General features: G+C 39.2%; 1 protein-coding gene across 5 annotated transcripts in view; it reads right to left on the bottom strand.

Moving 5' to 3' along the window:
* COL12A1 (collagen type XII alpha 1 chain) overlaps nucleotides 1-25,013 on the bottom strand; it is a 149,657-nt gene that overhangs the window by 10,778 nt on the left and 113,866 nt on the right. For all 5 annotated transcript variants that reach the window (XM_059941783.1, XM_059941785.1, XM_059941782.1 and 2 more), the window contains 14 exons: nucleotides 24,198-24,362; nucleotides 21,935-21,973; nucleotides 21,699-21,837; nucleotides 19,002-19,144; nucleotides 18,604-18,713; nucleotides 14,653-14,802; nucleotides 12,815-12,892; nucleotides 11,431-11,517; nucleotides 9,525-9,578; nucleotides 8,397-8,492; nucleotides 7,141-7,194; nucleotides 6,719-6,772; nucleotides 1,909-1,962; nucleotides 511-582 (listed from right to left, as the gene is read on the bottom strand). In XM_059941783.1, coding sequence (XP_059797766.1) covers nucleotides 511-582; nucleotides 1,909-1,962; nucleotides 6,719-6,772; nucleotides 7,141-7,194; nucleotides 8,397-8,492; nucleotides 9,525-9,578; nucleotides 11,431-11,517; nucleotides 12,815-12,892; nucleotides 14,653-14,802; nucleotides 18,604-18,713; nucleotides 19,002-19,144; nucleotides 21,699-21,837; nucleotides 21,935-21,973; nucleotides 24,198-24,362 — 1,295 coding nt within the window. The remainder of the gene's footprint in view (nucleotides 1-510; nucleotides 583-1,908; nucleotides 1,963-6,718; nucleotides 6,773-7,140; nucleotides 7,195-8,396; nucleotides 8,493-9,524; nucleotides 9,579-11,430; nucleotides 11,518-12,814; nucleotides 12,893-14,652; nucleotides 14,803-18,603; nucleotides 18,714-19,001; nucleotides 19,145-21,698; nucleotides 21,838-21,934; nucleotides 21,974-24,197; nucleotides 24,363-25,013) is intronic.

The raw sequence follows: 25,013 nt of genomic DNA, 5'->3' as shown, positions 1-25,013 counted from the left end.
GCAGGGCAGTATAAAAAAGTAGAATGGTGGGTGAGATAAATCCTTTTAATTCTGGGACGAATGTTCTAGCAACCTCAGCACAAGAGAAAAGAGCCTGTAGCGGTGTGGCTACAGGATACTGACAAAGGGTTAACTTCTGCAGAAGCACCCATGGAGGCGCCATGCACCATCATGTATTTTTCTATCTTAAGCTGCATACCGCTCCTAAATAAAAAGAATGATTTTGCTGACCCAGCTCTGAGTGTTTATTCAGTGCAGAAATATGTGTCTTGGCTCATAATCCCATTCTCCTTTTAAAGAAACCCTATGACCATGATTTTCATCCCAGAATGTTATAACTTAGAGAGAAAATTTTTAGAACTAGTACCAAGTTAAATCCATGGGTTTAGCATAGCTGCAACAAATGCTTCACACACATTACAGCAGAGATAACATAAACATGCCACAGCCTTGCCGTCTCCTCATTCACGGCCACAGTGGAATCACTAGGCATGCAAACCGTCCACTTACTGGTCTGCCGTGGTCTCCGGGTTTTCCTGGTTTCCCACTCGGTCCTGTGACTCCTGGAGAGCCTGGGCTTCCCTACAACACAGGGAAGCTTACCATTAAAGAAGAATTTCATCTAAAGTAAACTAACAAAGCATGGCTGGTTTTAAAAGCTTTTAGCACATAATCACATACTAAGGAAGAGCAAAATCAAATTTTAAGATAACATGGAGGAAAAAAAATCTTGAAAATTCCCATTCAGTCTTTATGGACTATATTTCATCAGTTTCACTATTCACAGACTGTGATCCTAGTAAATTGGCTGCTAAGTGAATTTGCAGAAAGCAATTCCTATTAGTTTGTTTCTACTACCAAACCAGAAAACTCATCAAAAGACAGGAGTGAACTCTGGCTGGGGAAGAAATTGAGAAGGTAACAGGGCACCACGTGGTGGAGCTTCCCCTTGTCTCTTGGGAGTTGTATCTCAGCCTAGAAACTCACTTTTTCTTTGGTGCATTCAAATAAAGGGTGCCTCCTCTTCTGTCATATCAGCACCCTCCATCCCATCAAAACCATAAGAATTTCTCCCTGTTCCTTTTAGCACAGCTTTAAGACATTTTAGCAACATTTTTAGTAAAATATTTATAATATCGCTAGTCAATACATTATGTTCTAAAGCTAAAATATCCTTAAAATAGAATCATCAGATTTTTGTAAAACAATCCTTTATTCATCAATTATGTACATTTTAATCTCTGTAGTAAATACTTTAAATCAAAGTTTATTATACATTTTCAACTCTACTTGAGAACATATATATTAAACATAAATAATAAAATTATTTTAACATATGCTCTCCAGTCTTCATATCCAGCCAGAAGCCATGAAGAGCATCCGTCAACTCAAACAATGTCATTGTGATCCCACCTGGATGCAGGTGTACAGATGCTTCTTTCAAAATCATTGGCTTCAGTATTTTCCCCAAAGATCTTAATTAGAAAACCTACTCGGGTAAAACTTACTTCCTCTGAATGACTTAAAGCTGTTCCATCATTAATGTCCATAAAATTCAAATATCATAGGCTACAGACTCTTAAAATTCTAGAACAGAAAGTTAACCAGTAAGGTCATAAAACCTACCACTTAATGTGGGCATGGAAGGAACTGGTTGGTGAGGGGTATTTTTGTTGTTGTTGTTTTTCAAATATAACTTGATTAAACAGAAAGACTCTCTATTTTAACACCTCTGTTTTCTCTAGCCCATTTTGATTTAGGAGAATAAAAACAAGTAGCTCCCTCGACGGTGTGCCCCCCAGCACAGATGGAACATGCCTCAAAGGTCAGGTTACCAGGCTCTTCCCTAGCAAGTGGGGCTAGGGGTTTAGGGTGGGGAGACAAGAGTGTCACCTATTCCATTCTTACCGGTGGCCCAGGGGGGCCCCTAGGTCCCATTGCTCCATCTTTTCCAGTAAAGCCCTATTGTAAAAATGAAATTAATTACAGATTAGTGAAATAATGACCGAGTAAAATGGAAAGACACTAGACAGGTTGATAAGAGTGACAGGTGAGGGGTTTAACCCAACTGCAGGTAACCTTTCAATATAAAGACAAATATGCCAAAAAATGTTTTCCATTTAAGTTATGCGTTTTATTGAATACTTCATTTCTATACTCAGTCGTTTATATAGTTATAGATAAAATCATTTTAAGAATCAATCCAGTCTTCTCCGAAGAAAGCAGATTCCTTTTACGAAGATACTCACTTTTACTTTTTTAAGAGTTGTAAAGAAGTCTAAAAGGAAGACTTAGCCCTTTCTACCAGAAAGTCAATGTCGACTAACTGGCCCAGCAATGATCAAAGTAAGATGCAGGGAGTGTTGCATCACAGAAGATGCAGGAGGGGCCAACCACCCGGTTAGAAAACTCCCTTCCTTGTTTCCTAAGCAACGCCAGCCAGCCAGGGCGGAGCCACTGACGCTTCACTCCTGAGGGATTTCTCTCCTCCCCTCCAAGAAAGAGGCAAAACTATCTTAACTCCTCCACTCAGAAGAAAGGAAAACCTCAATCCTCACTCAATTTTTTTTATCGGTCCGTCTCTCCTCATCTCACAGAAACGCCAGACCCAGTCAGGGTTGCACTGGGAGGAGAGATCTGTACAGAAGCGCCGGGCATCTCTGAGCAGCTTGCATGGTGCCAAACGACCTCTGCCAGGAATGAGTCCCTCGCTACCCAGTTAGCGTTCATCCCAAGTACAGATCTCTGAAATCCAGCCAAGGATTTCTGAGTCAGGTCGTTTTTTGTGTTGTTGCATTCCGCTGTCAAAGGAGATTTTTGTCTCCTTTGAGAATAAGTGTTAATTTTCTGCATATTCTTGGATTCTAGCACAAATCAAGAACATTTGGATCAATACCTCCATTAAGTATCCACACTCCCATTGATTTTACAAAAGAGGAAGTTTAAATTATTTCTTTAAAAAACTGTGTTAGAAATATTCCACCCCCTGCAAAAAAAAAATTTTTTTTTTCAGAAACTTATAGAGATAAACATTTCAGACTGTCTTCTGGAAGATCTAGGCCTGCTTAACAAAAAACAGACTACCAAGTTCATCTCATATAACATCAACACTGCTTCTGAGAGCCACTTAAGAAGCAGAAATGCTCGGAGTATTGCTTGGACAGTTCAAATGGCATTTCTACCATCTAAATTTCCTCCAGCTGCTGTCGAAGATACACTTTTTTTTCACTTTTTTTGGGTAAGTATCATATCTCTGAATAATCCTCCTTCAGTCATCCTAAGAACTTCCTGATCAACCATTTTCTCTTTTTTTCCTAGCTTTATTGGGGTATAATTGACAAATAAAAATTGTATGTATTTATGGCGTACATGTGGTGTTTTGATATATGTATACGTTGTGAAATGATTACCGCAATCAAGATAATTAACACATGCATCACCTCACACAGTTATCATTTTCTTATGTAGGAGAATATTTAAGATGTACTCTATCGGCAGATTTCAAATACACAATATGGTATTAACTATAGTCATCACACTGTACATTAGATCTCCAGAACTTATCTTGCATAACTGAAACTTTGTATCCTTTTTTTTTTTTTTTTTAAAGGCTCTGGGTTTCTTTGTTTGTTTTGTTATTTATTTATTTTTTATTTTTGGCTGCACTGGGTCTCTGTTGCTGCACCCGGGCTTTTCTCTAGTTGAGGCGAGCGGGGGCTACTTTTTGCTGCGGTGCACTGGCTTCTCATTGCGGTGGCCTCCCTTGTTGTGGAGCTCCGGCTCTAGAGCGCAGGCTCAGTAGTTGTGGCTCACGGACTTAGTTGTTCCGTGGCATGTGGGATCTTCCCAGACCAGGGCTCGAACCCGTGTCCCCTGCATTGGCAGGCGGATTCCTAACCACTGCGCCACCAGGGAAGCCCCTGTATCCTTTTTAAAAACATTTTTATTGGGGAGTAGTTGCTTTACAATGTTGTGTTAGTTTCTACTGTACAGCAAAGTGTATCCGCTATATGCGTACATATATCCTCTCTTTTTTGGATTTCCTTCCCATTTAGGTCACCACAGAGCACTGAGTAGAGCTCCCTGTGCTATACAGTAGGTTCTCATTAGTTATCTATTTTGCACATAGTATCAATAGTGTATATATGTCAATCTCCATGAAACTTTGTATCCTTTGTCTAATATCTCCCCATTTCTCCCTCTTCCCCTGCCCCTGGCAACCACCACTGTACTCTGTTTCCATGAGCTCAACTTTTTAAGGATTCCATACATTAAGTGAGATCATGCAGTATTTATCTTCCTGCGCTTGGCTTATTTCAGCTGGCATGTCCTCCAAGTTCAAGGTTCATCCATGTTGTTGCAAATGACAGGATTTCCCTCTTCTTTAAGACAGAGTAATATTCCATTATATACATGATATATATATATATATATATATATATATCATATTTTTTAATCCATTCATCCATGGATGGACACTTTGGTGTAACCAACCATCTTCTTTTAGAAGAAATACATATGTAAGTTGGGGTGGAGCGGATTTTATTCTGACGGCCTCAGAAGGGCTACCACTGAGCCATCTGTAGAACTTTGTACTAATTTGTTTTTTTATTCTCCATTTTCAAAACTGTAGCAGTTATTGCTGCTTCCCTCCGCGGGAGGGTGGCTGAGAGGACCTATGGCTGCTTTCACAGATACACTGCATGTCACGCCTGCACCTGTGGTTCTCTTGCTACTTTCTGACAGTCCCCAAAGCTGTGCCTCATTTGAAAATCATCTGTGCTGAAGGCAAGCCACGCCCCCTGCTCCTACCAGCTCCACCTCGGCAACCTGTCTTCCTCACCATGGTCCTCGGGCTTGCCCTCCTGAGCTTTCTTCTCTTCTCTTCTACCACAGGGTTCAACTTTCTTCCTTTCTTTCATGTTTCAGCGGAGATGCCTGCACCCAAAGTCTAACTTTCCAAAACTGTTTATGTTCCCTCAGCTGTGCCTTCTACCCTCAGCATTAGCAGTAGGAAACTAAGTGGGAGGTCGGTGTACGAGACTGTGATGGAAAAAGGCAAGTGATTTCCTGAAGACTTTCCTCACCCTCAACACGAGAGTCCTGGGTGGCCTCACCGGGACTGGAGTCACAGGTTAGAACTAGACGAACGCAGTCCTTCCCACTCCCTCACTTTCCAGGGACACAGAGGTGGCAGCAGTGGCTGCCTGACTGCCAGTTCCGGAGGAGCGTCTTGATGGGACGGCACTGGCCACCCAGCGGGTCTGCACAAAGCCCGCGCTGCATCAGTGTGATGGGCCCAACAGGGCTTCAGTAGTGGCGGCAGCAAGAGAGGCGGCCCATCATTACTTCTTTTTATTGAACTATCGTTGATTTACAACATGGTGTTTAATTTCTGCTGTATAGCAAAGTGACTCACTTATACATATATACACACATACACATATATATATATTCTTTTTCATATTCTTTCCCATTATGGTTTATCACAGGATATTGAACTATATTCAGTATGCATCATTACTTCCTGATTGCGGTATTTTGGGTTTTGTTGACTAACTGAATAGACTGACTTGTCACCTTTGCGATCTCACTATTGTCCTTTATTGTGAAATAAGAACTCCAAAAAACTAAAGTGCCAGTCTCAAAAGAGTCAGAAGAATATGTATATAGAAGTACCACTGGGTCCCAGACTCCCAGAGAATACAGTTTTCTCTTTGACCTCACTCTCTCATAAACTCAAGAGTAGGCTTTGGAGCAAATAACTTTCACTGGCAAATCAGCCAAATTTGGTATTGTCTGGGCAAATCTTTGCTCCATCTGACTGGCCCAACTCTCCTGCCCCATGATGTCTCGGAGGTGTTAAGGGTAACAAAGCAATGCCTTTAGTGGCAGCTATTACAGCCCTGGCCCTCTCAGATCCTGATGCTGGTCCTGTGTTTTTACTTGATTAGTCAGAATACAGACAACTCTCAGACTGTGGTCTGAACCAGAAGATGCTGAAAAGTCATTAGTGCCTTGGTTCTGAGCAATTCTCTAAAATATTTTATTAAAGCATTCGTCGTCTCCTATGAAACCAAATGTTTCTGTAACACTGGATTAGAGCACAGAAGCCATGTTCACTGTGCTTCTCATTTACCTGTCCCAGAAAAACTTGGGTCTCCTGCACTGATTTCATCATAAGTCAAGAGCAAACCTGAAATCTGCCACAAATGAGCAAAATCCCTACTAAGTTCCAGTCGGCTTTCCATCACAGAGGCCTACAGGGGGTATCTGAGTTCTAAAGGTGTAGAAAAGATGTCCCTGCCTGCATAGAAAGTGCCACGGAAATCAAGACTATTCTCAGAGTTACGTAAAAGATGCCTCATAACAAAGCCTTTAATTTTAGGGTTCAAAGCAATTTGCTTGGATTCTTGAATCTCTTTCCAATGAACCAAAATTCCTTTTAGGGACTTGTTTTTCCAAATATGATAAAATAAAAAAATGTTTCCAAAATTAAAATTCTGACAACTCGTTTGAAGTCCCACCATTTTGTTCCATAGACCTCGAGATGGACCTGGTATCGGTTGGTCCACTGATACTAGCTTTTCTGCCTCCCATGAGATATGTGAACTCTGCATTTCCAGCCACGCAAACTGAATTATGGGGGGTTCTTAATTAATAGGCAACAATGTGATATCATTTCCAACATCATTACAGCCTGCCCAAGAAAACTTACTCTGTCTCCCGGAGGGCCCATTGGTCCCGGTGGGCCAGGTAATCCTGGGGTTCCCTACACAAAAGGAAACAAACAAGTGAAACACTGTAATTAACTTCTTGTGTGAGAAAAGGGATTTGTGTTATTCTCTAAGATGTTTGGAAAAAAAAAAACGCAGGGGGCTCTGAAAGGAAACAGACACTCAGAACCAAGCCCAGTGCCAGCCCAAGAGCAAGATGCTCGCTCAGTCAACAAGCCCAGACCTGACTGAACAGTGCAAGCTTGAAGACTAAGACCAGGCAACGGAATGGAAATGATGTGCAACGCACGGCCAGGCTCCTGCTTTGCTGCTTAACCTTGGTTCACCTTTTGAGGCACTACAAGGGCAACTTTGCAAATAACACTCGACAAGAAAAGAAAAGGCAGCGTGAAGAGGAACTCACCGTCCGGCCTGGAAGTCCCGGCTCTCCAGCATCTCCCTTCATGCCCTGACGACCCTGGAGCAAGCAGCGGGAAAACAGGTCTCAGGTGTTTTACAGAAATTAAGTGAAAAGGAAAGACGTGAGCCATTCCTGAAATCTCTTGTCACTTCATAAATCCAATGAAGCATATTTGTGAAGGGAGGTGAATAAATTATTTGGGGGACTGATGTTCACTTTTTAAGCTACAAATGCTGTTATAATTTCCACTTACCATGTTATGGGATAATTTTATATAAGCATGGGATAATATGTCTCCTTTGAAAGAACCTAATTTAACATAGGGATTTTCATAGAAATAAAAGTTGAAGGGAAAACTGTTTTGTATTTAATATATTTCATTTGGTGCTAATTTTAATAGATATTCAATGAAACATTGTAACACAATTTTGGTCTTTGTAACTACATGCTAGAAGACACTCGTTACACAGGCAAATCTGAATTAATTAAAGCTGATAAACTTCATTTAGTAGTAATAAGAAGAAAAGGTAAAAGCCCCTAAAACTCCCTTTTGGACCTAAGAAGCTAAAAGTAGATGCATTCAACCCTTTTGAGTGAAAAAGTCTTAGTCCTTCAAATGTTTCATTTCTAGTGATATCTGATACAGATTGTTTTTTCTCTAAATGCCAAAAAAATGTATGCGTCTTCTATTATGGCATCTTTAAAAAGGAGTTTAGAACTAAACTTAAAACTATGAAATTATCTGTATTCTTATTCATTTACTGTATGTTTTAAAGTATAGAAAAAAGTAGTTAAATAAAATATGAGCCTTTAAAGATAAAACACCTCTTTATGAGTTCAGATTAGCATTTGGAACAAAAGGTAAACATTTTATTAAAAATTTTTATAGAAGTAATGACGTAGATAAATAATGCAAGCTTGCCTTGAAGTCATAAACATTAGAAAAGGACCCCCGGGGCTGCCACAGACTCAAAGCAGTATCAAAGCTTTCAGGATGTTGAAGGATATTTGCATTACTTAGTAAAAAATTTTTTTAAGGTCAAATAATTAGCAACAATTTTTCCTACACAGTTACATATTATTACGTACACTATTTACATATCTGAAATTACAGTCATAGGAAGTCACCTCAATGACTAAAATTTGTTGAGTTCTCTGAGAAAACATTTGAGTTTGGCGAAATAGAATAAAAAAATGTTCCCATTAAACTCAACGTTAATCCACCATCCTCATTTCATACAGAAAGCCTTTGTGCTTACTTGTTCTCCTGGAATAGAGAGGCCGTTGGGTCCCTGGGGGCCTGGAGGACCCTGGGGACCGGGAGGACCTGTATCTCCACGAGCACCAGGGGGACCCTAAATACACAGGAGAGAAACAGTCACAAAGTCATGGAATGCCCTTCCAGTGCCTGTCTGCATAACTCTAAGACACCAATCGTATAATCTTTGCAAACATTTTACAAATCTATCCATCTATAAAAACATTTAATGCCATTCCTTTCTTCCCTTTGCTACTCATTAAAAGAACAACTGGAAAGTACAATAAATTCACAAGAGCACTTATATTTCCAAAATTCCTATTAAAAGTAGGTTTCTAAAAGAAGTAAAATACATTGAATATAATATATTCATATATTTATAGTCCTAGATTCATTCAGAGATCAAAGCTCAAAATTCACTGGATTTGATTTATTTTAAGCTCGTCCTGATTTCTCTTAGACTTGGGCTTATTTCCGGGACTAACGTATGTATAAATCAAGCAAGGAAAGAGCAGATAGGTTCACTCTATGCTGGAGCTTCTTTGCAGTGTGTCTAGGTGGAAAAGGCACAAACTTGGAGTCAGACAGACCTGGGTCAGCACCCCAGCCTCACTTTCCTAACTGGGTTAGCTTATCATTAGTGATAGTATGACAAAAACTACACATCATCTTCATAATATATTCCCCTAAGAAGCTTCAGTTGTCTTATGGAGACCAGTATGGAACCGGTAGAAGGGGCTGGTGACCTGCCATGAACACACATGTGGCTGCTCAGCTATTTCTCTGAGACAGGTGAACCGTCCCAGCAGGACTCTGCTCCCTGTGGGGTCTTGCAACTGATGGCCAGGTCACCCCCTCTGCTTCCCCATGTGACAGCAGAGCCCTTAGGTGCTTCTGCAGATTTCCCATGTGCGATTCCTACATCAGTGAGATGCCCAGTACATTCTTTATCTGGCTAGCCTAATCCATCATTTTGACACCCAGAGACAAGACAGAGATAATTATATTGCCTAAGGCACACTAAACTTGAAGCAACTTGCTCAAGGTCACATACCCCGTTAGTGGAAATTTGAATAACCAGACTTTAACATACAGGTGAAGATAAAAATGCACTCTAAAATATACTTACAATTGCCCCACTGATACCTCTTTCACCTCTGGGACCTTTAGCACCAGGTCCTCCCTAAAATACAAAGTAAGAGCACATTTTAGAGTGAACACAGGAAAGTAGGAAGAAGTTGATACATAAAAATTGCTTCGAGGGGCTTCCCTGGTGGCGCAGTGGTTGAGAATCTGCCTGCTAATGCAGGGGACACGGGTTCGAGCCCTGGTCTGGGAAGATCCCACGTGCCGCGGAGCAACTAGGCCCGTGAGCCACAACTACTGAGCCTGCGCGTCTGGAGCCTGTGCTCCGCAACAAGAGAGGCCGCGACAGTGAGAGGCCCGCGCACCGCGATGAAGAGTGGCCCCCGCTCGCCGCAACTAGAGAAAGCCCTCGCACAGAAACGAAGACCCAACACAGCCATAAATAAATAAATAAATAAATATATTAAAAAAAAAAAAAATTTCTTCGAGAAGCAGTGCATTCTCCAGACAATACAGTTATTTATGAAATATGGAAGTAAATACTTTATATCCTACAAATGTGTGGGGAAAGAGAATTTCAAAACTTTGTACATTCTAAGGCTCTCATTTTTACGTTCTGAACGTTTCTTAATTGTTAGCAAATTTTGAAGTTTATTTGAAAATTTGAGGTTTATTGGGAAAAAAAACAAGCATTACTTAAATACCATAGTTAAGTATTTTTAAGGAGAAAAATCTGTTTTGGAATCATATGAATGCATTCTTCAGGGAAAATAATATGCAAAAAGAAGAATCTCCCAAAATCTCAGAACGTGTAGTTTAGTAACAGGAATTCAGAGACCACTGAACAAAGACAAAATAAACATGATAATGATATCCAACAATGTTATACAATTAGAGGAGAAAAAATCCCTACTTCTCAAGAACATCTGAGTCACATCCAGCATATAATTTTATGATTACAAATATAAATCAGGTAAGTCACTGTTAATTGCAGAAAGTCTTATGTTGAATCTTGCTTTGCTCTTTAATATCTTTATTTTATGTTTTGCTTTAGGAAAACTCACATCACAAAACTATGTTTACAAAACCATCATCAGGACCACTGGTAATTCCAGAGACATTTTGATTCCGTATACAAGGAGCTGGTTTGTAATTAACTTAAAATCAATTTACATTATTTGCTATGACCCATGTATGGTAAAATCTGGTGTTCTGAGGCTCTCTGAACTGTTCGTATGTTAATTAACCATTTTCTTAAAAGAGTTCAATAGAGCTTAAAGGTAATCACTTCCATTCTGAAAAACCAGCCCAGGTCAGATGTTAGATTGACTAAATCGGGGAGTCCGCATTGATTAATGAGACATATCAGTGTACTCTTCAGTGTTTTGCATTGCATTTTCTTGGTCTCCCCTCCACCCATGAATAGACCTGGTCAGTCTTCTCACTCAAGTTATTCCTAACACCCACACTTTCACCCAGAGTTTATGATATCATCACATATGTAAATTATCCTCTATGTTATTCTATGATATGTTTGCTAATAACACACACATATCCTAGGTTCTAAACAAGTTGTTGTTGGGCCAGCCTCTCAACCATGGCTCCGTAACATACGTACGAGAAGCGTCAGGAAATGAAGGAATTTTCAAAATCAAGTGATTACGGAGAGAAACCCAAATTCGTATCTTTAAGAGAAAAGCTCTTGAATGCTAGCCGATAGCATTCGTTCTTGTGTGGCTAGAGAAATGTGTTCAAATGTGTTCAAACTTTCTTCTTGATTTACTCCATTTCAGATCTCAAAACATGCTACAAAAATGGTGCGCAATGCGGCTTGTTCTGTCCTAGAACACACCAGTGGCTGGAAGCTTCTTATGCATGACATACCGGCCAAAGGGTGATCATGCCCAAGATTTAACAGGAAAAACTAGAGGAGCTATTTGTTTCCTTACCGCAGGGCCTGGTGGTCCTGGAGGTCCAATGCTGTCCTGCGTACACGTGCAAGCATTTGGAAGACTGGGGCATTTGGCTTCATCTCTCTGAAATTTTGAAAAGAATATTTATCTATGAATTGATGGTAAAAACAGCTTCCCATCCCCCACGCCCACTTATCTTATATAAACAGGGAATCTATTTCCCAACTTGAAGAAATAATTTTTAGCTATGATTACAAAGAGTCTTATGTTGAATCTTGCTTTGCTCCTTAATGTCTTTATTTTATGTTTTGCTTTAGGAAATCTCACACAACAAAAATAGGTTTACAAAACTATCATCAAGACCATTGGTAATTTAATCCAATTTTCTCTAGTCTGGTGTTAGAGAAAGGCTGAGTATCTCAGACATGGAGGCCCATTCCCTTCAGAACAAAATCTGAAATCCTTTCCAGGCCTACAGGGGCTTACATGTGCTGCCAAGCCCCTCCCACTGCCCTTCACTCTGCCCCAGCCCCCCCTCATCCACTTCACACTTCTCAGATGTTTAGGGCACCTTGCCGCCTCAGGGCCTTTGCACTTACGGTCCCCTCTGGCTGGAAGGCTCTCTCTCCGTTATCCACATTGTTTGTCCTCTCACTTCACTCAGGTCTCTGCTTAAATCTCCCCTTATCACTGACGGCTGAGGGCACTCACCTAGCTATCTCTCCCTGTACCCTGGTGTGTTTTCACGCAAGGACTTTTCACTCTATAACGTAGTGTATACCTACTTGTTCATTCCTCCTCTCCGCCTGCCTTTCACTAGAATATTCCCTCTCACTGCTGTAACCCCGGCACATAGGATAGCGCCTGGCTTACAACAGGTGCTCAGTAAGTATCTGTTGAATAAATAACGCACACATCCTGTGGGTACGTGTAGCTCACTGTTCGCCTAAAGCTTCAAATCCATCATCAGCATTCACCTTTGTAATTATTACAACCTACACAGATACTGTGGGTGAAAGCCATCATCTCGAAAAGAAATATGGTTATTTCTACTTAGATATCCAGAGAGGCGATGGCTTATCCTGTAACATGCTGGTATTTTACAAGCAATAGGAAGGACTCTGCAATAAGTGGGTTTACCAAACACACTGATTAAGCTGGACTTTTCTGACTATGCATAACCACCTTGGCTGGCAGGGAGAACTTCCAGATGTGGTTCTCTACATTCTGGACTTTCGAGGGAGAGGTCCCCAGCCTGAGCTGTGACCACTGATGAGCACACACAACTTGCGTGTCCCTGGTTCCATCCTGGAGATGCAGCCGCAGAGGGTTACTTCCTCTCGCAAGCCATCCACGCCCACATCCCTTATTCCTCGGGGACTATTAACACCGCCACAGAATTCCATTCTGTTTTACTTACCCTGGAAGGAATATCACAGCATCTGTCTCTACTGGTCCACACTGGACTGCAGACAATATCAAAATCCTGGATTTGGAACTGCAAACAACCAACAGCAACATGAGCTAAAGATGCGTGAAAACATTTCATATTAACATTTCCACATTTTAACCCCTGCCAACTTCTCACAGAGACTCTCTGGAGGGAACAGGCAATGAAAGCAATGTGATCCTTACTTCATAAGAACAGAAAAACCTATGCCTGAGAGAAAGCGACAGTAAAGCAAAATGCATATGTGATTTTCCCACTTTTGATCCACTTCCTTGGCTAAAATGAAATGTTTGATTGAGTTTTGGGTTTTTTAAAAAAACATTAATTTCTTTATTTACTTAAAAATTAAGAATGTATTTAGGGCTTCCCTGGTGGCGCAGTGGTTGAGAGTCTGCCTGCCAATGCAGGGGACACGGGCTCGAGCCCTGGTCTGGGAAGGTCCCACGTGCCGCGGAGCAGCTGGGCCCGTGAGCCACAACTACTGAGCCTGCGCATCTGGAGCCTGTGCTCCGTCCGCAACAAGAGAGGCCACAACAGTGAGAGGCCCGCGCGCCGCGATGAAGAGTGGCCCCCGCTTGCCGCAACTAGAGAAAGCCCTCGCACAGAAACGAAGACCCAACACAGCCATAAATAAATAAATAAACAAATACTTAAAAAAAAAAAGTAAAAGTCTATTAAAAAAAAAAGAAATAAAAAAGAATGTATTTAATTCAGAATTTGAAGACTACACACATTTAAATCAACTTTTAAGAGTCCACCCTTGCAGAAAAGTAACATTAAAAAAAATATTCCTCATTTATTCTAAAATTGATGCCCTTCCTTTCATAAATTCTTACCTAGGGGCTAACTGATAATTTTATGATTACCTTCAGCTTAACTATTTCAATATAATATATATTTTCTATCTTTCTTAGATAGAAATAGAGCTTTTTTGATAGAAAAGATTGTTCAGCTACAGCCATTCTTTTATAAACCTAGTGTAATTGTTCTATTTAAATATCAAATCCAACATTCAGTAAATGATTTTAATCCCAATTATATTAAATTTGCACTCTTTGGTTCTACATTGTGGAATAAAAATTTCACTTTTGAATCAAGAAGAAGAAAATCCTGTCCGTGGAAGAAAGCTACATTCAGTAAATGCAATTTTAAAAATAATAGAAGCCAGGGATATTAGTCTTGCTTTTAGAACAATGTTATTATTGGTCGACATCTAATATGAACTTAATTAGCCTGGTACAGTGAAAACCTTATGTTTAAAATTTTACTACTAAATAGCGTTGTAAAAGGGTTGGCAAGCCCCCGCCTCCAACTTGAGCCAGTGACACTTGTAAGTGAGGTGGCCGACCGACTACACTCATCTTCCTTCTGAAGCGGATGTGACCCCCCAGTGAGGGGAGAGCAAGTCTGTGACGGTCACAGCCAGTGTCCACAAATGCGTAGTGTCCTGAGTGCACAAATTTTTATTAACAGTTACTACCTTTGAAGAACAAAAAATGAATTAGTTTAGATTTCACTGATGATCCTGGCAACTATTTGTGTTGTACTCTCCAGTCTGATTCAGTTTCAAGTCGACTACATGATGCTGTCTGGTGCCTTGACAACTTAATTTGTTCCTAGCAGTAAAGCACATTATCATGTTTTGTCAGTAGCATATTTTCTCAGTGTAACTTTTCCAGCATTTCAATCTAACCAAGAAATAAAACAATTTAAAACTCACTGAGGAAAAAAACCTCACTGATTACTTTTTTAAATGTCATTTCAATCTTAATACAAGATACCAAGAAAAATAAAAATGTGTTACTTACTGTGGCTGATTTCCGCTCCCCTTTAAGTAGTTTTCCAAGAATTTCATAACCATCAGTTGTGATATTTCCAGCTTCCTTGATGTCCTTCTCTATAATTTCATAGCAGTCAATGTAAATCTTAACACTTTTTGAGGTCACTACGATATGAACCTAAAAAGATCATTTGTTTCCATTACAAAATTTCTACCCAGAACAATCTGGCTTCTACAAATTTCAGATCACAGTTTTTAAAAAATGTGTTCTTAAAGCTATTCTCATCCCAAATCAAGAGGCTTGGACTAAAAATCCAAGCACGAGGTTGCAGTGTCAATGTCATTTATTAACAGCATCAAATTAAATGAACCACTTAACCTTTCTGGGTCCCAGTTTCCTTCAGCTATTATACACTTGCATAATTTCTTATTTTCCCCACTCTGTACTCTTCCTGAGATGGCCAGAGATATTGTAGTAGATGAGATGCTTCTGGAAACTATAGAGAGCTATTCAGAAAAGAAGCAGACTCACAGATATAGAGAACGAACTAGTGGTTACCAGTGGGGAGAGGGAAGCAGAGGGGCAGGGAGGGAGGCAGCAAAATAGGGGTAGGGGACTAAGAGGTATAAACTATTATGTATAAAATAAGCTACAAGGATATATTGTACAACACAGGGAACAGAGCCAATATTTTAGAGTAGGTATTTAAGAATAAATTACAAAAAATGAACTATTCAAATATAAGTTAATAAATCATTAATATATTATTATACTCAGGACAAAGGAGCCTCGAATGTCTTCCACTGATTTTGCTAAATTCAATTTTTAATCCGTTATCCCTAATCCCTGCCAAAAAGATCTTACACACCATGTAGATACCGAACATAGGAAAGAGCTAGCACGTGTCTTTTACAGAGATTCAGCTCTGGAAATCAATAGATTCAAGATTCAATTTCCTTATCAGAAAACAATCTTGTTGATTTATTTTTTATCTGATATTGAAGACACTCAGAATCTTAAAAAATCTATGAGTACAGATAATTAAGAAAACATCTGTATTTCAGTCATGTAAAGAATGGCTGCGGGTAATCTTTGACTTTATAGTTATGCTCATAGTTTCCACTTATCACAGCCCAGATACTCAAGTAAGCCCATGACGATTACTTTGCAAAGTTTGGCTCCAAGTTAAGGAACAGAAATTCCCTTAAATGCTTTGAGTAAATAAGCATAAGGACAATCTCTAGAGATTTTTTTAAACAGTAAATATTTTTTCCACATAGAATCACCACCAAAACACTAATTTAGTGCATCTATAAGTGGTAAGTATGAATTATATATTGCTTTTATATAAAAGTGATATATGGCTTACTAAAAATAATTTTCAATACCCCTAGGGCAATCATCTAATCCTGAATTCAAGAAGAACACCATACAAACATTCCCAAGATATTTATTATCTAATAAGAACTAAAACTTATTTGTTGGCTCTTATATGAACAATCTCAGAAGCAAACATTCACAAACTATTTGAAAAATCATAGTATCCAGAAAAATTATTTCAAAATCAAAAGTTTCAATTTTTGAAACAAAATTATTCCAAATACACTTGTCATTCAATGCTAACCAGAAAGAAACACATGCTAAAAATATATTTTGCTACAATCTCTTCAGTGTGTTTCATTGCATTTTAAACACATGCATAATTACATTTCAGAGCGGCTTTTATCTGGAGACCATTGTCCCAAGTATTTAGGGACTCTTTCCCAACTGGGAAGGATTGTTGGTCACAGACCAGTAGAAAGAAATAGGAACACCCTTGTAAACTCATCACCCTTCCCAAGGTCTCCCATTCCCTAAAACCTTATTTGTCATCTATTCCACTTCTTTGTCTCATTAGAAATCTCTCTCTTGAATCTATGTCATCTGTTACAACAGGATGGAGACATAGAAAACGCTTCAAGAGAATTCTCCTGAAGCAGTAGTTGTCTGCCATTCCTTACTTAAGCTATCCCCTCTCTCCCAAGAGCCCCCTGTATGTTATTCTCACTAATTTGCTGCTATCAGAGAACTACTTGTTCTTATCTCAAGGACTGAAGAACTTCAGTGCCCGAATTACATGGAAAATGAGAGAGGAGTGTTCGAATCCTTGGATCAGTGGAATGTAAGTAGCCAGTAGTGATCGCACTTGGTACTTGAATAGATAGGATAAATGAGAGTAGGTTAGAAGAACGGTGTGGGGGAATGAAGGAGGGAAAACAGCATAATGAAAAAGTAGAGGAGGAACTAAAAACAAAGAAAGACATTATGAAAAAAGAAGGTAGAGAATTTGAGGAGAAAAGAACGCTTGTGAGAACAGGAAAGAAGAGGCATTATGTAAAACCTAAGAATACAAATACCTCTCTCTATAAAGCCAAATTAAGAAGGGAATGTCAAAAAATAATTATCTTGATTTGCAACAATTAATGAATGTCCCTCTTGACCTCTTCAAAATACTGCCTTATTTTGCTCAAGTAAAATGAAGCATTCAATGAAAGTTGGAAATTAATAATAGTTATGTTATTAATCATAGTTCCTAAATGGTTATCGGTTGGTTAATAGAGGGCTGAATTTCTAATATCTTCAGTGGGTATGGAAGAAAAATAAAATAGTCTTTTTGGGCAAGTTACTCAAGTGTAAGTTTAATAGGTGTATCAATGAGCCAAAAAAAAGTTCATAAGAACTTTGCCAGATTCAACATCTATTATCGGACAAGGAGCAGTTGAAGCCCGTAATATTTGTCTAGAATCTGCTTTCCCAATAAGGCATTTATTTTGCTGCACTTTACCAGGAAAGTCTGTAAACTGTTAAGCAAATACGCCTTTATTCTCAGAGATCTCTGTCTTTCCATCATTGTTTTTTGCTTCTCACTAATGTGCACGCTGAGGCCTCTCCAAGCCCCATGAAGAAAGTCCCTTGCCATCCTCACCAAGAATCTGATTCATGAATAAGAAAAACATTCTGGAAAGAAGCCAAGATTCTCAGGAATAGAATCAGCAAGAAATTCAGCTAAATCTACCCAAGTACAGGGTAGTTCTTCAATTTTCACTTGAGAATCACATTGAACTAGAAATATTTGTCTTCTGTGTATGGGGACTAACTTTCTGAGCGCTATACTGGGGAAATTTTAGACCACTTGCACGACAAGTGGTCTTCCTCCTGTTAACTTGATCCAGTGGATGAAGAAATTCCATTAAAAAGTCCACTCCTAACCTCGACTGTTCTTTTCATTTCTAATGCTGCCAACTTCAGCACTCTTATCTGTAAGTTAATTGTCCTGACAGCAAGTTTCTATTTATCCTCGATGTTGAGATAAAAAAAATTAAGATCATCAAGAATAGATAATCCCCTAAGAATTTATCTTAGAACTTTTAATAAGATTTTTTTAGAGAAGTTGTAAATGTGTTCATGCAGAAGTTAATTTAGTAAACAGTTATCTTAATTATTTTGATAGTTAATGATAACTTTTGGACTGGCATGTTTGTAACTTTTCAACAAACAAGCAGGCAGAAGCAGCTTACTATTCTCTATAAAAGAATAAATAATTTGATCAATTAAATACAATCCACAAAAATTAAGCTTTTGAAACAAAATGACATAAAGGTTCAAAATAAAATGGTAGGTAGAAAAATGGGCACACAATATTGTATATACTACACGACTCATATTCTGAAAAGACATTAGCATTGAAAATACATTGAAATGTTCATAGTAGTTATCTCATGGTTAGTAGAATTATCATTTTAAATTTCCTTCTTTGAATTAATCAAATTCTTTGAAATAAGGTATTGTTTTTAAAAGACATGGCTATGTTTCCACCAGTTTAACATGACATTTTAATAAATAATAAAATAAATTAGTTTAAATTTTAAGTCATATACTTTTTTCTACAAATAACTTTTTTCTATCAATATTTATTTTTCTATAATCTTACGTTTTTACCTTATGAAAACTTCCATAGAATAATGTCTTCACTTCATCTGTGTCAAACGTAACAGTTTGTACCTCACCCCTTGTATCCTTGTTAAAGAATGATAATGTCTTGCTAGAAGCTGTAATCAACACATAATTGTCATTAAATCAAATGCCTGGACACTCTATATTGAAAGTATTAACAAATAATTCTTGTTGGAGAATTCTCTAAAAAAATTAATAATTTCAGTTAAGATAAAATGTAATTCAAATATTTACTGATATATTTTTAAAACTTTAAACATAAAAGCATAATCAAGTAAATATATATATATATATATATATCTCCAGAAGGTTCTTAAAGAAAAAGGAAAAACATAAAAGTATGCATGCATGTGCCTTAAAATAAGATAAATTATAATCCTTACGATCTGCAATCACCCCAACTTGTGGTTTGTGGTCTCTGTCTGTGATCTGCCAAATTGCAAAAGGGTCATTGGGAGTTTCTGGGAGAAGTCTGAATAGTAATATAATCGTATATGAAGGGGGAAGGCCATTGGGATGTAGATCTCTGTTGGATGAAACAAAATTAATTAATTAATAAGGATTTCTCATCAGAAATAGAGGATATTTTAAATCTTTGGGCTAGAATCTCATCATGAGTAGTATTAGACGCCATTTATAATAATCTGGCTACATATTAGAAGGGGAAAAATTTAAGAATGACCTCAAAATAGCAAACACTAAAGACCCATTATGTAAGCAGTAATAGATGATTTATAATCTGATAAAGTCACAAAAGTCTGGGAAATTGCCAAATGGTCTTTCATCCTACTGTTAATAAATCATTTTTTCTAAGCACATAGATGATTATAAAACTATATAGTGATTTTAGGGTGATAAAACTTGTATCTAGGGGTGTAATTTAAAGAGAGTAAATCTTACTAAATATATTCAATTTCCAACATCAGGGGTATGAGATCATAAGCAAGATGGCTTAAGGCTTTAATTGCTCCCTCCCTATATCTAATAGTTTTTACACTTCCCAAGTCCTCCCTTAAAATCAAGTAAATCAAATAATCTCCAGAAGGTCACATGTTCCCCGAAACAAAACCAATAATAGATTTTACGGCCACGTACATGTGCAAACATTTAGTGCTGATAAAGGGATGTGATTCAATTAAAAGGAAATGTTTCTTGGCTCTAGGGCTGTTAGACGTAAAATGTGGCCCCCTTCTAGAGTTGAGTCAGTCATTGTTCTGGGGGAATCTCTGAAGCAGAATTAATGGTTTTCTGTCTGAGACCATTTAATAGCACGTTCTTCCTGAAGGTAGGAAAAGGGGCTTAATAATCAGCTCTTGGAATGGACTTGAGGACACGGGGAGGGGGAAGGGTAAGCTGGGACGAAGTGAAAGAGTGGCATGGACTTATATATACTACCAAATGTAAAATAGATAGCTAGTGGGAAGCAGCCGCATAGCACAGGGAGATCAGCTCGGTGCTTTGTGACCACCTAGAGGGGTGGGATAGGGAGGGTGGGAGCGAGACGCAAGAGGGAGGAGATATGGGGATATATGTATATGTATAGCTGATTCACTATGTTATAAAGCAGAAACGAACGCACCATTGTAAAGCAATTATACTCCAATAAAGATGTTAAAAAAAAAAAATCAGCTCTTGAACAGAAGAGAAGCAACTCCTCCAAGGATTTTGACAGAGGGCACAGAATGTCTCTTGAGGTTTCATGTCCTAGTACCACACTGCTAGTACTTCTGGAATATAACGCTGCCCTACTGTTTTTTTTTTTTAATTTTTATTGGAGTATAGTTGATTTACAATGTTGTGCTACTTTCTGCTGTACAGCAAAGTGCATCAGTTATACATATACATATCCACTCTTTTTTAGATTCTTTTCCCATATGTATAGCACAGGGAACTCTACTCAATACTCTGTAATGCCCTACTTCTTAAAGCATATGTTCTGGGCAAGCTGACACGATGCCTTTTGTATGTCCAAAAACTGACCATCTTCATAATATTCCACATTAAAAATAATTTCTCCATATTAATTCATTTCTCACCTAGCCCATTTTCCCCCTTTTTTAGTTAATGAGTGATTAGGAAAAAAATTATTTAATTGCATTTATGCCTCTTTCAGCCACAAGTTCTGAATCTTAAGAGGACAGCAGGCTGTCATAAGTTAAAATGTAGGAATCATATCTTGAGGTGACAGAGTTAAATGCTGGGTACTTAGGTTCACTGGTAAACCTAAAACTGTGAACCAGTGTGGTTAGCCATAAAAGAGTTAGGAACTCACAGTGTGGTCACACTACAACAATAAAATCTGCTTCCTTAAAAGAAATGAGCTTTGGTTTTACTCTGAATTTTCCGTCAGCTTTCTCAGAGCATTTCAAATTTCAGGCATCATTGTCTGACCCTGTCCTAAGTTTCGGAAAACTCTATTTCTTCTTGTTCTTTTCCCTCCATAAGATGCCAAACACATATTTTTCGACATTCAAGTGTTTTCATTCTAATAAATAAAAAGTACATATTTTGGTTATTGGACCCAGGTACAAACTTTCATCCCGTAAAATAACAACATCTAGAGCTACCCAACAGATTGCCAGAGCACCAGCCAATAAAAACTAAGTGCTGCCTGTCAGATCACAGATCATGGACAAGCAAAACCACTGCAGTCTTTCATCCTCTGGAGTCGGAAACACTAGGAAGAATGCCTCTTCTCATTCTGCACTGATTCCATCCAGGCCCTCTGCACCAAGGGAGAAATGTTCAAAAGAAGAAGTTGCCTCCCTGTTTAAACAACCTCTCTTAAGAAGCGTAACTATAATCCTAGACTTAAATTCAAAAGGATCAGTAATCCATCATATGGCGGACACAGGATGAGATTCTTGGGTCTCAGAGTAGCAAGCTTGAGTCCTAGTCTCCCATGTGACCCAGTGGAACACAGTTAACCCAACTGTACTTAAGGAAACTAAACCAGGTCATCCATAGGGCTCTTCCGACAATTCTAAAATACCAGGGTTCTAAGACATCAGCAAAGATTCCAAGCCTCAAAAAAGCATCTGGCCCGTGGTAAGAAAGAGAACTCCTGTTGTCACACTCACGCTGTAGGCTGATGCACAAAGGCGTTCTTCTGAAGCCTGTAAGATGAGTAGCTGGGAAAAGACCCTGACTCCAAAGAGACTCCTTGCACAAAAGCAAAATTCTTTTCTGTCAGGTTGTATGCTTCAAGCATCTTAAAACCTTTACATCAGAAAAAAAAAATATATTGAAATGAGGTCATTTTAATTATCTGATTGCTTAAATCCTGAAATAAATTAGCCCGAGTATGAACGCTTACCTGGTGAGGTGTAGCCATCCAAATAAATGAGAGGACAACCTGCAAAGTACAGTGTTCTTTAAGTATGATTTGCCAACAAGGTATACAAATATTATACATGCACAGAAAGCACCTGCATACATACATCAAGTAACAGAACTGGTCATTCGTTTATAAAGCATATCAATCTAACCTTTTCTAAGTTATTTTGTGTAGACTTTCCATGTGTACGTGAAATTATACTACTGACCAGCGTGACCATGTTTTCTGGACATTCTCCAGTCCAGCTGGAATTTTACAATGTTCTTAAGAATGGTAAGGTTGCGGCTTCCCTGGTGGCGCAGTGGTTAAGAATCCGCCTGCCAATGTGGGGGGCACGAGTTCGAGCCCTGGTCTGGGAAGATCCCACATGCCGCGGAGCAGCTGGGCCCGTACGCCGCAACTGCTGAGCCTGCGAGCCACAACTACTGAGCTCGCGTACTACAACTACCGAAGCCCATGCGCCCTAGAGCCCGTGCTCCACAACAAGAGAAGCCACCACAATGAGAAGCCGCGCATCACAACGAGGAGTGGCCCCAGCTCGCCACAACTAGAGAAAGCCTGCGCACAGCAAAGAAGACCCAACGTTGCCAGAAATAAATTAAAAAAAAAAAAAAAAAAAGAATGGTAAGATTGAATTAAAGGGGGGAAATTTTTAGATATTTTTCAATAGATTAAAGAACTTTTACTGATGAGGATGATTATAATTTTTGTGACTTTCTGTTTGAATAAAAAAAAAAAAACTCCCACAAGGACTCAGAGGCAAAGAATATACAAATCAATTTTCACCGCAAAGTAAAGGAGCTGTTACAGTGGAGGATTACTGGACCGAATGTCAATATTATGACATAGTATGAGTGTATTTCGTGTTTGGTAATTGCAATCATTGTTGCTTTTGTTGTGGTCATCCATGTACAATGCTTGGTGTCAGTCTATTTATCTCTTGTAAAAATAAAATACAGTGTGTGTGTGTGAGTTGTGGAAAAAAATAAAAAAGAAATCTAAAATAAAAGAACTTTTCTCCCAGGAAACTTCAGATCTGTGCAAGGGCAGGAGGAGTTTGCCGTCACTCAGTCCTCTTCTCTGCCAAGCCACGGAGGCTCACGCTGGCCACCAAACCTCACGGTGGCAGGAGTGCAGGGGGTCCCACCCCGGGCCCTGGAGCTGGGGCAGCAGAGGGCTGCATCCAGGACCTCGTGAAATGGAAGGGGCAGCTGGTGCTCCCTGCTCGCGTGCACTAGTGCGACTCCATTCTGAGCTTCAGTGTAAGTTTTACCGTAAACCACTGATGTTTGTTCACTACTGCCGCCTCTAACCCGAGTTCTGAGATCTCAACATAATGTCTAATAGGGGAAAACAGAACACTTAAAAAGCATAGCCCTGCCTGGGATCAGGGGTCTGGACCAGCCACGCAACTGTCTCCATAATCTAAGACCCCCAAGAATCAGAGTTCATGGATGGAGAAGAGGAACAGATCAACTTAAATAATCAACATTTTGTCCTACACTGTATTTTAAGAGTTGAGCTTGAGGTCTCGGTATAATATGAAAAATCTACACCCAAGGAAACAAGTGGGAACCAAGTGTATTTCTACAGTGCACACTCACACAAGTCAGTTTTCTCGTGGCTCTCTTGAAGCACGGATGTTGACGGAACAAACACCAATTGATTACTAACAGGGGAAAACTTTCATCTCATGGAAATGCTTCTATAAATGCATTTCTAAGTTGAAGATTAATCTTCTCAAATGTCACAGGCATTGGGATGGTGGGAAAAGGATCTGTTCAAACACTTTATTTCCATACAAGGAACATTGCATCTTCAAGGCTAAAAATGGACCTCTGACAAGCATACAGTTAGCGTGATCTCAATAGAACAGTGATTCATCAGGTTCTCAAGTGGTTTCCCAGGATCTATTTATGCACAGACTTGATCTCGTATAGGATAGAGAACGGTCTACTCCAGCGGTCCCCAACCTTTTTGGTACCAGGGATCGGTTTCGTGGAAGACAGTTTTTCCACGGACGGCGGGCAGTGGCGGTTCGGGCGGTGATGCGGGCGATGGGGAGCGGCAGATGAAGCTTCGCTCACTCACTCCACCGCCCACCTCCTGCTGTGCGGTCCGGTTCCTAACAGGCTGCCGACCAGGACCGGTCCGCGGCCCAGGGGTTGGGGACCCGTGGTCTACTCAGTAGTTACTTTTTCAAAACAACTGAGACTGTGGATCCATGTGGACCATGACTTACTTGAAGTGGCAGTTTCACAGACAAATGTGATGAGGTTGTCCTCTATCTTCTCAAAAGATTCAAAGTCATCCACGATGAACACGTGCCGTTCGCTTGGTTTGCTGGCTATGTTGGCAAGTTCATTGTAGTCGACGTCAGCCACGCCAACTACAAAGACACTGAACCCTGCAGAGCAGTGTTTATAGAGAGAATTACATATCCTTTTTTCCATCCTTTATGGTTTAAACAATTCAAAATACAATCTCATCAGAAATGATGCCATATTTTCTCAGCTAATGCAACAAGTTCTTTTAATTGACATAAACTCTCTTTAATGAATAGGTACTTTTTCCAGGTCTTCCTATTTTCTGGCTTATAAAATTCAATTAACTGGATTTCCTAAAGTCTTAACAATTAAAAGATGAACACTTTAAGAGCAGAATGACTTAATGTGGTACTCATTTCCTTCCACACATCCACAGTCTTAATATACCCATTAATTCTGCAGCTGTCTTAGGCAACATTAACATTTCAAGCTCATGTGCCTCAGAAATCAACAATGGGCTCATTTTAAACTCCGAATTCCTGAAACTGATTTACTCAATAAACTCAGGCTCAGAGTCAGCACTTTGACCACTTTCAAAATGGAATCTACAACTCCCACTGGCAATAAACTTTCACTTATTTAGCCTAATACAAATAAACAAAGTTTTCACTCCAAAAGCTTAATTCAACAGTAGAAAAAATAGACTATATAAAGAATTAGTTACATAATTAGATATAAATAAGGTAACTTGAGAAGCAAACATTCATAACCCCAAAGTTAAATCACAAAGG

Source organism: Balaenoptera ricei, chromosome 12, assembly GCF_028023285.1.
Source record: "Balaenoptera ricei isolate mBalRic1 chromosome 12, mBalRic1.hap2, whole genome shotgun sequence".
NCBI classification, from domain to species: domain Eukaryota; kingdom Metazoa; phylum Chordata; class Mammalia; order Artiodactyla; family Balaenopteridae; genus Balaenoptera; species Balaenoptera ricei.
This window is presented reverse-complemented; position numbering and strand designations above follow the sequence as displayed.